This window comes from Musa acuminata, chromosome BXJ2-8 (genome assembly GCF_036884655.1).
Source record: "Musa acuminata AAA Group cultivar baxijiao chromosome BXJ2-8, Cavendish_Baxijiao_AAA, whole genome shotgun sequence".
NCBI lineage: Eukaryota > Viridiplantae > Streptophyta > Magnoliopsida > Zingiberales > Musaceae > Musa > Musa acuminata.
The window spans coordinates 6,737,024-6,753,494 of NC_088345.1; the positions used below are offsets into that span (position 1 = coordinate 6,737,024).

Here is a 16,471-nt window from a genome sequence, read left to right on the forward strand (position 1 = left end):
CTGCAAATAACTACGAAGTGCCGTCCACCCTGTCGTTCGTAGACGGATGTCACCGAGGGGCATTTGATTCGTGTCACTCGGCGTAGTAATGGTCGGTGCTCGGCGTCCACAGAGCACCTCCCCCTTCACGTGAGGCTCTCCCCGAATCGAGACCATCTCAAGGCCTCAACCATTACTACGTTTTGTGCCCTCTTGGATGCCTCTCAGATGCTTTCCCTGTTACATGGGATTAAATGTAATATATCAAAGAATTGACTAACAACATGGATGCCAATTGGATCCATGTAGCTAGCTAGCTGTTAGGTACCCATCACACTCTCCGCACACCGTCTCACGGACGATGCCACGACTAACATAGGAAGTGGTCCACCATCCCAAGCATTGACCTCTGAAGCCACTGGCTTCCGAAGATATGGTTCCCAGAGCCTGCAACGGAAATTTAGGTGGGAAGAAGGGAAGACACCACAATCACGTGCGTCGGCTACGCTTAGGGGTATCCGCTCCGCCACCGAGATCTCGAGGTTTCTTGGATCGATCCGGCAAATTATATACGCCTCATATTATCTAATCTGCAAGAGTCCCAGTCGTGTTTCCCGTCTCCTACGACTCGGAATAGTGTGGTCTTCCTCTTCTCTCAACTGCTCTCTCTCAGATCCACCAATCTCCTCCCCACCTCTCCCCCCAGCCCCCAACCCCTCTTTTCCCATCTTTCTTCTAAACCCACGCCCAATCTCCTACATTCTCAGGCGAATCCCTCCATTTCACCTCTTCCTACTGATCTGATCCCGATCTCCTTCCAGAGAAGGAAGGAGGAAGAATAGTAATCAGATATATAGTTGTAGATCGGACATAGAGGAGGAGGAGGAGAGATGGGACGAGAAGGGAGCGGCGGCGGAGCAGAGGGGGGAGGAGGAGACGGCGGGGTGGTGCGGAAGGTGCTGCTTTCGTACGCATATGTGGCGATCTGGATCTTCCTCAGCTTCACGGTGATCGTGTACAACAAGTACATCCTCGACCCCAAGATGTACAATTGGCCCTTCCCCATCAGCCTCACCATGGTTCACATGGCCTTCTGCTCCTCCCTCGCCGTCCTCCTCGTCCGCGTGCTCCGCCTGGTCGACCCGCCGTCCTCGCCGCCCATGACTCGCGACCTCTATGTCGCCTCCGTCGTCCCCATCGGCGCGCTCTACTCCCTCTCCCTCTGGTTCTCCAACTCCGCCTACATCTACCTCTCCGTCTCCTTCATCCAGATGCTCAAGGCTCTCATGCCCGTCGCCGTCTACTCCATCGGTGTCCTCCTCAAAAAGGAGTCGTTTAAGACCTCCTCCATGCTCAACATGCTCTCCATCTCCTTGGGCGTCGCCGTCGCCGCTTACGGCGAGGCCCGCTTCGTCGCCTGGGGGGTCGCCCTCCAACTCGGCGCCGTCGCCTTCGAGGCCACCCGCCTCGTCCTCATCCAGATCCTCCTCACCTCCAAGGGCATCTCCCTCAACCCCATCACCTCCCTTTACTACGTCGCCCCCTGCTGCTTTGCCTTCCTCCTCGTCCCCTGGTTCGTCGTCGAGCTGCCCCTCCTCCGTAACAGGGCCTCCTTCCGCCCGGACCTCCTCGTCTTCATCACCAACTCCTTCTGCGCCTTCGCTCTCAACCTCGCCGTCTTCCTCCTCGTCGGAAAGACCTCCGCCCTCACCATGAACGTCGCCGGCGTCGTCAAGGACTGGCTCCTCATCGCTTTCTCCTGGTCCGTCATCCGCGACACCGTCACCCCCATCAACCTCTTCGGCTACGGGATCGCCTTCCTCGGCGTCGCCTACTACAATCATGTCAAGCTGCAGGCTCTCAAGGCCAAGGAGGCGGAGAAAAAGGCTCAGCAAGCTGATGAGGAGGCCGGGAAACTTCTACAGGAGATGAAAGGTGACCGGCAGAACGACTCTTGAGTCGTGATCTGTATCCAACAGACCCGATCTACTTACCGATTTTATCATGCAATCAGGTTGATTTCACAGATATTAGGGCAAAAAAATAATAAGAAGTGTTTTTTTCCTGCCTGGTTATTGACATTTCATCAACGGAAATGGACGCAGAGGATCGATTTATGATGTGGAGAAGGTTATTCTTATGAGATTGTCTTTATATTTATTTGTAAGTAACCAAAGAAAAAATAGCAGATCAAAAGAGAGCACAGAGAGAACGAACCCCTAAGAATCCTCGTTATGCTTACAGTAACAACATTTAGGAACAAAAAATTAATCCTGCATCCTTAATCATCTCATTAATACATGTCTTTGATATGACATGATGATTATGATCTAATAACTTCAATCAAGCCTTAGCGCATACCAATACTAGGAAACATGTGTTCTTGGCATGAACGTAAGAAGGATAAATCAAACATACAACCAAGTGAACATACAAATCAAGTATATATTGCTTCTTTATGCAAATCATCCATATCCAAGATCTCAATCAAAACTCAAAGATGCAATATACAGTTGAACATCCAAAGAAAAGTGTTTTGTGTTCTGGACCTGCCACATTTTGATATAATACCAAGAAGGAAGCAGAACTTGCAGAGGACAATTCCAATCACATCCCTAAAACTGAAAGATATTGTGAAAGGTCAGATGCTAAATTTTATCCGCACTCTGATACGATGCAGAAACCCACATGAACAATCAGACAAACTCAAGTTTCATGGAAGAAACACAATTGGTTGTAGTTGTACCATTGTTAGGGTCATACACTTCACCAAGATACTGATGCATGTTTGGGCGGATCCATCATCAGAGAGTAAAACACAAAAGATCCTGCCACCAGTAGCATTGCCAGAAAGCTGCTGCAAATCAAATCTACCATGAATTACATCAAGATTTTCTGAATTGTTATCAGATATTACAGAATTTGGTCGAGAACATGCAATGTTACCAGGTATTACAGAATTTGGTGGAGAACATGAGGAAAGATGTCAACATACCCATTTTGGATTGGAAATATGAATAAAAAATGAGGTTTTTTTTTTAAAGCTGAAATGTTATCAGATATTACAGAATTTGACCGAGAACATGCGGAAAGATGGCAACATATCTATTTCAGATGAAAAATATGAAGCTTTCAAATCCATTTTTTCGGTAAACAATGTCAACGATAAAAAATCGCCTACAAGCAATCGAATCATGCAACCAAGTTTAAATTGGTAAAATTTTATGAAAACAAGAGGATATCTACAAAATCATGAGAAAAGTGATCCCATCAGAATGTAGTTGCTTATAACTGGACATGCATGCAAAGAAAATATTTAATCAAAAGCTGCGACTCACAATCATAGGTGCAGTATTTTAGATATTTTAGATCTATTGCATGGATTTAATAAAAAAAATTATAATAAGATACAAAAAGAACATGATCTAATCAAAGGCAATTGAAAACACATAATCTAACCCCAAATGGCACCTGAGATAGAAAATATTAAGACTGAAAAATATTATATTATCAAATTAAAGCACATTAAGAAGCAAGAGGGCATTTTGATGTTAATGTGCAGCAAAGCAAATCAACAATCAATTAAAACATGAATCTAATTATAATAGGAGAGATCGACTACTATATAAAAAACAAATTATTTATATAAAACTCATCAGGTTGAATTTTTTTGGGTCACCTTAGCTTTGAAGGGGATGAAGATACAAATGATGCAACCAAAAATTTATATTATAGTAAATTTGATGCAATATTCATAAATTATCATTATAAAATAATTCTTGAGCAATTGGATAATATTTTTGGGTCACGAGACTAAATATAGGTAAAAGAAAACATTATACCTGGCATGATCTTTCCGAGCATCATAAAATCAACAGAATGTGTTGATTGAACATGGGCAATTGGTGTGACACTTGAACCTGCTCGTAGACTCACCCAAGTGATATAAATCCTAATAAGGTTTGGGGCTAGCCAAACTACTATACTTGTAGGCAGTCGTTTACCAGGGGATGATGTCTTTAGGCTGCTAAAGGGATCTTCTCATGTCCATAGATGAAGATAAAAAATTTGTGTCCTTTTAAGGTGATAGGAAAGATCTAAATGCATCAATCAAAAAGGTTCTGTTAGGTCTAGCATAAATCTAATAACCATATTTGACAGCAAGATTAATCTATGCGAGCCAAATTATATATTGATTGTATGCTTAGCTTAGGCTAACATATTTAAATTCAGGTACTCTCCATCTTGTTCAAATTCAAGGAAGTTGAGGCGAAGTAAGTCCAAACTGGTGTGACCTTGTTCTTCTAGGCTATGGATGGGGATAGTAATTCTACTCCTAATTAAACAGAATTAGCAAAGAATCTACAAATTCAACAACTAACAAGCAAACATCAGCTTGCTTTACAATCATGTTAAAGTTTAAATCACAAATCTACCTCAGTAGTCAGAAACTTCATTATGCTGGATCTACAAAATAACTAAGGTACCAAAGAAGCAACACCATGTGTTTTTCTATCAATATTGGTATCTTTGAAAAAAAAAATTTACTGATATGAAAACGAACAACTCAGAACAACCAAAGAAGAAAAATCTGCAGTTCATAGAGAAGACTGATGTCAAGCAAATTAGCTTGTGGAAATCATTGAAGACATTACTGAAAAGACACTAAGAAAAAGAGCATGATACTGTTTTCCTACAAGAGTAAATGAAATTCTTGTCATTAAAGAACATAATCTTGTACTTAAATGAGGTATTTGGCATGCGGATGCACATTCAGAAATCTCAATGCACCATATGTAAGTAAGCAACAGATGACTGCAGTGATTCTGTTGATTTAACATCTTCCAAAATTCCTTGGCACTATTGACTTACATGTGTAGCTAACATCAAGTATCCATAATGTCAGCGACAAAAGACTTCCTCTTGCGATAAGCTGATCGTTCACTCGAATAATTTTTCTTCCTTGCCAAATACCCCAAGTACAGTCATGTCTCCTATGCAACTTGTCCTCGTGATCTCAAGGAAGAATACCATTCCCCAATTCTTCTGACTGTTCTTTCTGGTGAGTGATAACCGCACATCAAGATATGTAAATTTCAGATGAAACATCTTAAAATGCCTCCATGCTGCCCTTTGGCATTTTTCTAATGCACCCTACCATTGTATACATCCATTAACTCAGGAGCCACCTCACGGTACCTTCGCACATACTTCTCCAAGAACGTTCGGACACTGCATGTGAACATCCCAATCACCAAGCTAGTCTCTTTCTCTCACTACCATCCGTGACCAGTCCTTTGGCTTCCATCATGCGGAACACACTGAACCTTGGCAAGAGCCTATTCTCCAGGCTGTACATCAGCAACCTTGGCTCTCGGCTCAAGTTGGACCCCTTCAACTTGACCTCCTCCATCAAGAATTGCACCGTCTTCCGCATCTTTGGTTCCGACACCAGCACAAACAGCGGGGCCCTCTGGAAGGCAATCCGGAACTCATCTTCTGACCACCCGAGCCTCCGAAAGACCTTTAGCTTGGCCTCCCATGTCGACCGCCACATACCATTCATGACTCTGATGGCGTAGACAAACATGGACGTATCAGGGCGAAGGCCTAGAGCTTCAACCATGCAGACAGTTTCGGCAAAGCGAGCAGCCGGCAGGGCAATGGAACGCGGATGGGCGCAGAGGAGCTTGGCGATGCTGCCGGAGGGGACGCCACGGGAAAGGAGGAAGCTGATATTGGGGGTGGCGGTATCAGCGAGTTTGCAGGTGACGAGACCGGGGGCGGCTAGGAGAAGGGCGTCGGGTGAGTCGAGGAAGCAGCGTATGAGGGAAAGAGGGGCTCGATCTGGCGCGTAAGGTTGCGGAAGAGGAGGCTAGGGCTGCTGGCGACGAGATCCGGGAGGTGAGTGGGCGGGAGGAAGGAGGAGAGGAAGCGGAGCTTGGGAACGAGGGTGCGATTTGGCCGGGAGAGTAGAATAGCGGGGTAATAGGCGACGACGCGGCCAATTTGAGAGGAGGAGAGGCCGTAGGATCAGAAGAGAGGGAGGACGGTCAGGTGCAACTCGGTGGAAGGCTCGGTGATGAGCAGGGAACGAGCGGCAGCTACAGCGACGGACAGGGGGAGGTTGCAGTGGTCGATGAGGAAGTTCACAGCGAAGGGGTCAGGAGAAGAAGAGGAAATGGCCGCGGTGGAGTAGCAGGAGGGCGGCCGTCGTTGTTTGGTGAACGGGGAGGGAAGCAGGCCGAAGAGGAAGATGCGCCCCTTGAGAAACGAAGCCGACGCCATTTGGGTTCCGAGATCGAGGGTAGTTGGAGCAGCGTAGTACGGGGAATGGGAACGACACTTCGTTGTCAAGTGAAGCGACAGACTCGGTTTGGGACTGAACGCGTCCGAACCCGCACGTCTTCAATCTTGACCGGTCTAACCGGACTCGAGTTCAGATTTTTCCTAGCCCAGTCAAAATTACGGTGAATTACGTCATTGACATTTAAACAACTTGGACGTAACCATAGCCAAACCTTTTCTTCGAAGGCAGAAGGGAAAATGGGCAACAGCCTAGATCAACCTGCAGCAATTACGGTGAAGCATTGTTGATAACCTGCAGCAGCCTAGATCAACTGAAAACAAATATCGAAGGGTATGAAGCTTGATAGAGAACATACTAGTATTAGCGTCGACTTGCCGCTTGGCCTGCCAACTCACTACCGCTTGAACGCTGACGTGGATAGAGAAACATCTTTATCCTCTTTCACAGAGGCAAAAGGCAGGGTAGCAATCTTCTGCCCCTTCCTCGACCGACTAGCACAGTCGACCGTCAACGCTGTCAACCGACACCTCTGTAATCCTCCTTCGCTGACGACACATCACAGTGAATCAGACAATTTAATTTGACTGTCTGCATGAATGAGCCGCATGAGAGTGTACGAGGCCATCCCCGTCAGCCATTGATTACCTTCCACTGGTTGCCAAATATAAAAGCTGATCCCCAAGACCTAAAGAGGGACCGAACTCAAAACTTCTACTATTGACACTCCCACTCATACTAACTTTTACTATTGGAGGAGTCGGGTCGGAAACTCCCTCTTGATGCTGACCGTTTGTACAGGATCCCCCACGAAGCTAAGGCATATCTCGACTCATCTCCATAATCCCAAGGAGGCCAGGACCACCTCAGCTCGACTCAGAACTCACCTCGGGAGTCCAACCAGCACCTCGGGATCGTCTTAGCCTGACCTTTCCTAGCTCCGGTCATCTCACACAATCATCACATCAGCCATCAAAACATGCTGAGGCCTTCGGAACATAATCAAGCCGTCACGATTGATGGCACCAAGGAAACAACAAAGCTTAAGAAAACAACAAAGGTTACGAAGAATATCAAGAAAGAAATTAATATATGAGACTAGATCAACATTGGCTGTAAAGGATATTAGCACAGAATATTATAACTCATCTATGCTGCCACATATTTACATGAATGGAAGAATCAATGATCTGATGCATTATCATAAAAAAGAGCTACTTGTCAGCTTAGAATAATCTGATGCTAACAATTCCAACAGTAGCTTTGAGAAGGAGCAGCTTAATATAAGAGATGTCAGTGAAACACTGGAAAGAGGAGTTGAACCATTAATGAACACTTCAAATCATCTATAGAAAAGCAAGCTTGAATGACCTCAAGCAATTCAGAATTGAGCACAAAGATGATGCATAAACTTATTTGGATGATGCTTTATCCTCACTGTAATATACTATTTCAGAGAAGATCAATCTACAATTATTTCTAGAAGACTTTAGAGACCCTTTGCTATCTCCCGTTACAATCCTCCAACTCCAGGGAGCATTCAACTGCAAGATGAATCTGCTAAGTAAAAATTTCTTGATCAAAAATAACAAAATCAGGCATTGAATCATCTCAGTTTTATGACCATCAGATCATAACTCTTTTGGTTTTATCATTAATGAATTTAAACTACAATTTTAAGAAATACTGTCAATTTTCAACCAAAAATATCACCTGCCTTTCTTAAATCAGTAACTAATATTCATATCATTCAGGTGGGGGGGATATCTAAAACCTCATGGATATGTCAAAATTTCTGCTAGTCTCCTTATACTCTGCCTCAATGATATATAATAAACTACTTGCTGATTATGGCACCAAATACACCCTTGAAAACCTCCTTTCTAGTGTTCTTGGTTTTTGGTTGTTCCCAAACATCCAGCATTTAGTCAGCCACTACTCATAAATTGAGCTATCAAGAAACAAAGATTTTATTGATCAGTTGAACATTCTCCCAAGTCCCATATCCCATAGTGTAATAAATATTCAAGCACCAAAGCAGTTGCTAACAAGTACTCTCCATACCACTCATCATCGGAAAGCCATCTAACTGTTCAACATGTTAGTTGGTTCATTTTAGCTGTTTCGAAACATCCAACAGCTATGAAAAGCCTATCATTCTTATAATGAATAAGAAAATAGAAGGCTTTATCAACATAACATGAATCAGGACCTACATAGTCAACAGTAAACAGAAACACAGTTAACGACAGCAATTTACAAGCAATAAGGTGCTTTATTGAAAATTGAAGCATAGTCCTAACCAGGCATATATTAATTTTATTAACATTAAGCAAAACAGAGACTGTACCATTGATCAGTATACAGTACCATACAAACAACATGAGAACTTGGATTATACAAAGACAATTAGTCCTATATTGCAACTATTACTACCCATGTCTTAGGTTTGCTAGTTTTTAAAGGTTGAGATATCAAACAATCAGAATTGGAAGCAAGCTTCTCCTATCTGTAATAATTGTACAGGATGAAAGATTTATAGATCACCAACTTTCATTTCATTAGTTAAATCTTAAGAAGCATAATACAGTCTTAAAGCAAGAACCATGAAACTCTATTTCAGTTAATTACCGCTTGGTTTTTGCATCTCTAACAGTGATCTATTTATCAAGTGATTATCAATTTTCACTGATATAATTATAATCCATGTCCATAGAATCATGGGAAATAAGAAAGAACATCAACATAAAGCATTCTCTCTTTCTCCCCTGAGCTCTATTTTCTTGTTGGAAAGCTCACTTTCTTGTTTACTCCAAGAAACAGGTATAAAAAAGGTAAACCCATTGACAATCACATTGCTACTCTCTCGTTTTGTAGGTTGGCCTCTGGCTAATGTGGTCAGATATCAATGTATCCTTGGTGCTTTTACTTGGCTTTTACATAATCCGACATATCCTTCACTATCAACAAGGTTAGTTGATTAATCTCCTACAGGAAAACACTGATTATCAGTACGCCAAATTGAACCCATGCTCCCTATTTTCATCTCTCCTCCATTTCCTAAATTTCATATATATTGCAGACTGCACCAGATATTTGCATGCTTGTCATTCCACCTACTGCTATTATATGGATCTTGGACAATCTCTCATTTCTTAGTGTTTGAAAATGCAACACATCGATGATCATCAATTGAGCCTGACAAAAGCTGTCTGAAATGTATGTCAAAGAGTGCATGTACCATACAGACTCGTGCCTGACAAAAGTTTTCATTTGTTTCTTCATCCTCCAGTATATTCTATCCAGATTTTTCAATGCTTAAAAAGCATTGAGGTTAGTTTATATTGTATGATCTAGGTTAACTGCATACATCATTTAGTCACCAAATCATCCAATAAAATACAAAGTTCTAGTTGAAATTTATGTAAATGATAATACAAGACAAACCATAATGCCATTCAATTTATGCTATTGAAAAAAATGATGTAAAACCAAACCGAACCACTGAGGACACTGTAAGAAACAATCATCTTAAGATTAGACATACAAAGAATAAGGAATAATAGAACTGCCTGCATGCTGTCACATCAGTTGGCACATAATGTATAAATGGCTGTTATGGTTTTCTCACTCATAATAGAACTCTTATCTAGGAGTCCGTAAATAACAAATTTTAAACAGGCTGCCTGTTACTCCCACAGATTTAGTCACAAACTTGAATCATGCAATTAGCCAAATGCTTGCTCAATACTAAGAGTTGACACGATGGGGTTCATTCTCCTTATTTTTTGTTAATGTAAGAATCAAATTACAAAAGCTTTAATAATAAATTGAACCTGTTATTTTTACTGTCTAGAGATAATTTTCAATATTATATTATGTGGAATATAAATCTGTTACGATTTGACCTTAAAGATTAAATTGCAAAAAAAAATGCTTGTGTGCTGCAGACATGAATTGTCATGCTCAAGAATCAGAATGAATGAGACTCAGAAGTGATTTGATTGAAGAATATCTAAAACAAACCAATTCACAAACTGTGAATGACATTTTCTTTTAAATTAAGAAAAAAGTTGTACTTTAAGGGGGTGTATAAACTAAGGTAATTTACTAGTTGATATAATAAACCATGCTACTGTACTCAATGTCAAGGCATGTCAGTCTCAAAATGTGTTCAAAGCTTATCGACCAACATGTTATAATACACTACTGAAATCAGTTCAAAAGATGCATAAATCTGTCACTAAATTCCTGTAGCAATTACTAAAATATAGGATAGCCATCTCGTATCGAGCATATTATACTTTGAGTGAAAAAGATATCCAACAAAAAAGATCAGAGAACAGAGAGAGGAAAGAGAAAGAGAGATCAGTGTGTCAGTTGCCTATCATGATGTGGCAACTAGGATGGAAGGGAACCATATTGCTATCCTTGGGCTACTCAAGATGCATTATGGGGCTAATAAGCCTAGCCTTGCAGGTTATGGGGTTCAGAAGACAAGTCAAAGGCAAAATCTTCATATGCAAAGTCATCACCTCGTCGGCCATACCTTTGGCCCATGATATCTTCAATCATGAAGTAGATGTTCTTTAACTTGTTTTGATATTAAATTCATAGGATAGACACCTTCACTGGACTCTTTTTCTTAAAAATATATATCTTCAAAGGGAAATTAAAGAGGAAAGCAAAAAAAGAGAGAAGAAAGAGATTAGGGAATGAAAAAGATTATTCTCTGAAATATTCCTGATTTTAGAAATATTTATTGGCCACCAACGCCCAGACTATAAATAGAAGTCTTTCCAAGTGTATAGTTCCTAAATTAAAAACACTTGGCAAATTTCATCTCAGACATCTTACTATCTTTGGCATTCAATATCTCTTAAGCCCAGAACTTCAGAAAGCTACAACGGTTGAATTTTTGCAGATAATTTCAAGAGCCAAGACTTCGCTATGGAAAGTAGTCTTTCATAGTTCAAGATCACTCTTATACATGATAGTCTCCACACCCTCTGATGTGTATGTCTGAAGAGTCATAAAGTTTACCACAGAAGACCCACATTTTCTGATGTATGTTAAAGAAAATTATTGAAATTCCCAATTCTTTTCACATTAAAGTATAGTTTCCTCTGCATGTTTAGTTCTGTTCATCGTCGCTTATTTAAAATAAAATTGTGTATTTCAAGAAGACTTGAGAAGTAATGTCTACTCTAACTCATGTATTTGTTCACTTTTGCAAATAGAAGAAAGAAGTCCACTTAATTACTATGACCTAATCAAAACATAAAGAATTATTTTAAAAGCAATGAAGCATAAGATATGGTCAGCATACTGATGCTAACTAGGGTTCCTTACAATCTGATAACTCACAGTTCCACTTTTAAGATTTTCTTTTGCAAAGATAAAAAATTGCCATCCAGTAATCATATGATTCTTCTCTTTCTATGGTTCTTTAAATTTTTATTATGAAGAAACACACATATAAGAGTAGGCAAACCATGTCTGTGTCCTAAGTCACAAATCACAGCAATTCGGTGGGTGTTCATCAGCAATAGTGTGTGGACTACTAACCCAAGACAGAACATTTCTAGTGCACATCATCACATGTCGGCAAGATTCTTCTATACATATATGTACATTTAGACTATTAAATTTTCTCATGTATGTTACAGCTTGTTATGATAAATAGATCACCTTAAGGTGGATGCAGGATTGCCTTATATGCACATTGCACACATTAGAATAAAAAAAATTCTCAATGCAAGCAAACTTTCAAGCTTTACATATTTGGATATGCTCAGTGATGAAATGGGCTGCAAGTCAAGTAGTGTTAGCAGAACTAACCAATATTAAGTTTAAAATATTGCACTGGTAAGATTGGTATATACAAACATGATACAATGTGAACAAAATTTAGTAGAGCATGCATTTGGTTATGATTGCACCTCAGCAACAGATTCTAAGTCCATTACTCTGGCCTCAATCGCAGTAATTTCTTCCTTTAGAACTTTAATCTGCATTTCAAGTTCTGATTCCTCTGCTTTCATCATAATGCGTTTCTCCAATGCTTGTTCCAATTTCAGTTTTGCCTCTTGTGAAGTAATATTCATTCCAGGTTGCCTAAGGACTACATAGTCATAAGCAGATCCCCAACCATTTCTTTGATCAAAATCTTCCATCATTACCTTGTACTCATTCTCCAATGAAGTACTTATAGTAGCTTCACATATTTCTGATTTGATAGATTGAGAAGCCACCGGATCGTGTGTTTCTTTCCCTACACAATTGTTAGAAGGTTTCAGGCCCATATGTTCCTTTTGCTTCATGGAACAAATATGCTGCTTTTCTGTCTCAGCAGCGCTCAGTTGAAAGTTCTGTGATTCTACACTGTCATCATCACCAGAAACAGAATTGTTTCCGGAAAGAAGATGATCAGAAATCATGGCATCATAAAACTCTTGCAATTTTCTCTTCTTTATGCTTGTCAAAGTTTGGATTCTCTTCATGTTTTTTTCTGCCACTACCTTGCTCTGCCACTTGATATTTTCCAAGGAACCTTGTGTTTGTGTATCATTTTCCACTAACTTACTATAATAAGGCATGCATTGTTTCCACCAAATCGAGTACTGCTGTGTGATATCAGACTTAAAAGGTGGCGCCGGGACGTAAAATGCAATATTTTTCGAAGTAATATCATAAGTCTCCCATGCAGCTTCCCACATTGCATTCGAACGAGGAACATGGCAGGGCAAGTCCTGATCAAATCCAAACTGCATTGCCACGCGGTGAGGCAAATACTGTTCAATACAGTCTACTCCTACAAGCTCAGCAGCCCTCAAGCACTGTGCAAATGATCGCAACTCTTCATCCTTGGAAGCATCACCACAAATCCACACACCAATATCCTTATAGAAAGAGGGCCTGCTCCAATTCTCCAACCTAGCCATATACGGGTGCCACTGAAATTCAGATGACTCCAAAGCCGAACCAACAAAGGAGAGGTCCAATTTTCTACCCACATCATGCCACCGTGCCGCTCTTGGCTCACCATTAGCAATCAAATTTTGCTTCTCTGGCCTCAAAGTCAAGAAATGCTCCCACACCCAAAGCTGTAGCAAATTGAAAGGTGCCCATACAACCAAAGGTTCAGTTTTTTTACTATCATCAGCAACAAGGTAATCCTTGATGGCCGACATGTCACGGTACAAGCTAGCCAGGACTGCAGATGCAAGGGCAATCCTCATTCCTCGTCCCAAACGAACAGCAATAGGAAGCAAGTGCTGCTTCACGGTCTTAACAGGGGGACCAGGAAAAACGAACCGCGACAACCACAAAGCCAAGAATGCAATGTGCTCCAATTCATCGCCCTCACGCTCCATGTAATGTTTCATCCACGCACTTTGATCTGCTTTCTTGCTGGTGCTTCGGTTAAACGTCCGATGCTCCTTCACCATCTTCTGTTCGATCTCCACAAGCTCCCCGGTCAAAGAACCCCTGACAGGCTCACCGAGCACCGGAAATCCACCTAGAACCATCGTGTCTTCTAATGTAACAGTGGCCTCCCCCCAAGGGAAGAGAAACGTGTTGGTCTCTCCGCACCAAACCCCAGCCAGCCCCAAAACGGACGCGTAGTCTTTCTTGATCTTGTAAGTAGACACGCCAATGGCATCCAAGATGCCGGACTTGTTCCAAAGATCCCCATAGATGGGCCGAAGCTTATCGACCCACTCCCCCCACTTGCGCAAAGGGCTGCCCCATCCTCTGAACAGCACCTTGGACTCCCGGAGATGAACGGGGGAGGCATTTACATGCATCATCGGAGCGAAGGGATACCGGGGGAGCTCTTCGACGGGGACGGGATTGGCATCAAGAAACCAAGCGACTCTCTTGATCGGAATCAGGGGATCGGACGAGGAGACCATCTCCGCCTCTCTTTCTACCACCAAGAAGATCTCTTCCTCCTGCGGTTCATCCATCGAACGACAACAAGCGGATCTGAAGGGAAGAAGAAGAGATCTAAAGGGATTGCGAAGTGGGGGGTGGAGAGGGTTTTAGGGAGATGAGGGGGTGGGTTTTAGTGGAGCCGAAGAGTTCTGCTGGTGACCAACTTTGGTCGTTGGGAGGGTTGCGGAGATCGCCACTTGCCGTGCGGAGGCGTTTCGATCTTCGCTGTCACGGTTGTCGTGATAAGGAGATACATAATCTTTGCACCTCACTGTGCTTTGCGCCTTTCGAGATCTCCACAACAAATCTACTTTATATGGACGATAAGGCGTCAATGATTCTTTTGAGATCATTTACTGCAATCCGTCGTCAGTGGGATCGTCGAAGAGGGCCGCAGCAAAGCCTCTCCTGCCTCGGCCTCGGCCTCGGCCTCGGCCCAGTCACAGGCCCATTATAATGACGACGATCGTCACCATTTGGAATTTGCATTCGTTATTCTCCTCCTTTTTAAAGCAGAATTTGGATAAGCTCTAAAAAGTAAGAAGAAAAAAGTCAATAAAAAGAAATCATACCTATCGGAAAGATGATCGTTAACTGGTCCGATTCAATTAACGGATATGATGTGTTAAAAAAGGGGAATAAACCAATCCGATTATATAAAATGAATTCGGTTTTGTAATACGAGAAAAGATTACTTAAATATCTAAAGTTATATCTTTTTTTTATTTGTTTAAGAGGTCAATCATGAAACTATGATAGATGTGATTAAAACTAGGTTTAGTGTAATTACCACCAATTTTATGTTTATAGTGTTGGTTGATATATATTTTGTTTAAATTAGTTTTAATGTTTTTATATACTTGCTATATATAATTTTAAATTATTTAGCATATTTTAAATATACTACTGATTCAAAGCTTAATAGGGATCTTTCATGATTTGATACTTGTTAGGAAAAAATATCATTGGCATATTGATCAACCGAGATTCCTTCAAGGTGAAAACATCAAGTTCCTTACGTGCAACATGTATAAAATCAAGATTGAAAGTGATTTTCTAATTCGATCCCTCCGACACCTATGTTAGTAACCCGAGGTATATGAATACGGATGTGAGCAATCCAAAGAGGTTCCCTCCTTTTTCTCTATGTTAAAAGTGATATTTTATATTAGATGCATCCCCTATCAATACAGATAATATGATAGTAATGTATCAAATAATTAGCCGACGATGTATTCCCTATGAATACGTACAAGTACGATGGAAAGCAGGTTTATATCTTATAATTTAACGTGCAACCAGAAGGACACCAAACTATAACGTGCATAAGTCATGATATGTTATTGAATTAATGGCTCCACCATAGTCCATAACAGTGTTCGACAACCCCTTCAGGATGACATCTTTACGAATGACCTGATAACGTTTATTCTTGACGTCCTTCGTTCCCCCGAGACTCCTCTAAGCTGCAGAAGTCGGCGGAATCGTAAAACCTGAGGAGGAGGAAAGGGAGGAAATGAGAATTCACATGGCACCCTCTCACACTGTCGTAGGTCAGTAGAAAATGATCGACTTACTTCCACAGTGAGTACCATGGCGAAGCCGTTTCCCGCAGTAGCTGGCCACGAGCACAAGCTTCTTCACGTTGATCCTCTTGTGGCGAGAAGCAGTAATTTTCTTGCAGGCACATGAAAAGTCGGCTTTCTTGACCACCTTGCAGCAGTGTTTTGTGGGAATATCCACCGGTTTGCCGACCGCTACGTAGCGCGAGCACTGCGAAACCAGATCGTGCCAACCCTTGCACTTGGGACCTTTGTGATCTTCGGGACCTTTCTTGGGAGCTTTGTGGTCTTTGGGCTTGGCGAGGCTGCCTGACATCAAATGCCCAGTGACCACGAATGCCAACAGCAAGCAAACCGTAGACAGCTTCGCCATCGTCGCACTTCTGCCGTTGTTAGTCGTCTGCCGTTGTTAGTCGTCGTCTTGTTGATGATGGTTGACGATCTTATAGACAGTGAGAGGAATGAAGCTTTTCAATTGCCTTCAGAATTCTCGTTGCGAAGGCAAACAAATGCACCGGAAGCATGATCATGTCAGTTACACATGCAATGGAAGATGAAGTCCGGTGTTTGAAGCAATCACGAGAATGTCGTTCATGGAGTTGTGATGATCTTCTGCAAAGCTTAGATAACTACAAACTAAATTTCTTTCATATAGGGGTGTCCACCGTGCCGATAACATGAA

General features: G+C 41.7%; 3 protein-coding genes and 1 pseudogene across 3 annotated transcripts; 1 reads left to right on the forward strand and 3 right to left on the reverse strand.

Annotated features, from left to right (window-relative positions):
- The first annotated feature begins 450 nt into the window (after positions 1 to 450).
- On the forward strand, positions 451 to 2,044 carry LOC135618941 (probable sugar phosphate/phosphate translocator At5g25400). The gene has a single exon (XM_065120428.1). It carries the CDS (start codon positions 870 to 872, stop codon positions 1,935 to 1,937), a length of 1,068 nt encoding a protein of 355 aa, XP_064976500.1. The 5' UTR covers positions 451 to 869; the 3' UTR covers positions 1,938 to 2,044.
- Positions 2,045 to 4,730: 2,686 nt separating this feature from the next.
- LOC135619594 (uncharacterized) lies at positions 4,731 to 6,012 on the reverse strand (annotated as a pseudogene).
- Positions 6,013 to 12,026: 6,014 nt separating this feature from the next.
- Positions 12,027 to 14,529, reverse strand: LOC103993425 (protein MAIN-LIKE 2-like). The gene has a single exon (XM_009413493.3). The coding sequence runs from the start codon at positions 14,257 to 14,259 to the stop codon at positions 12,217 to 12,219; it is 2,043 nt and encodes a 680-aa protein (XP_009411768.2). The 5' UTR covers positions 14,260 to 14,529; the 3' UTR covers positions 12,027 to 12,216.
- Positions 14,530 to 15,549: 1,020 nt separating this feature from the next.
- Positions 15,550 to 16,396, reverse strand: LOC135618942 (uncharacterized). The gene is made up of 2 exons (XM_065120429.1): positions 15,805 to 16,396; positions 15,550 to 15,720 (listed from the first exon to the last, which is right to left on the reverse strand). The coding sequence occupies exons 1-2, from the start codon at positions 16,160 to 16,162 to the stop codon at positions 15,689 to 15,691; spliced, it is 390 nt and encodes a 129-aa protein (XP_064976501.1). The 5' UTR covers positions 16,163 to 16,396; the 3' UTR covers positions 15,550 to 15,688.
- Positions 16,397 to 16,471: the final 75 nt, after the last annotated feature.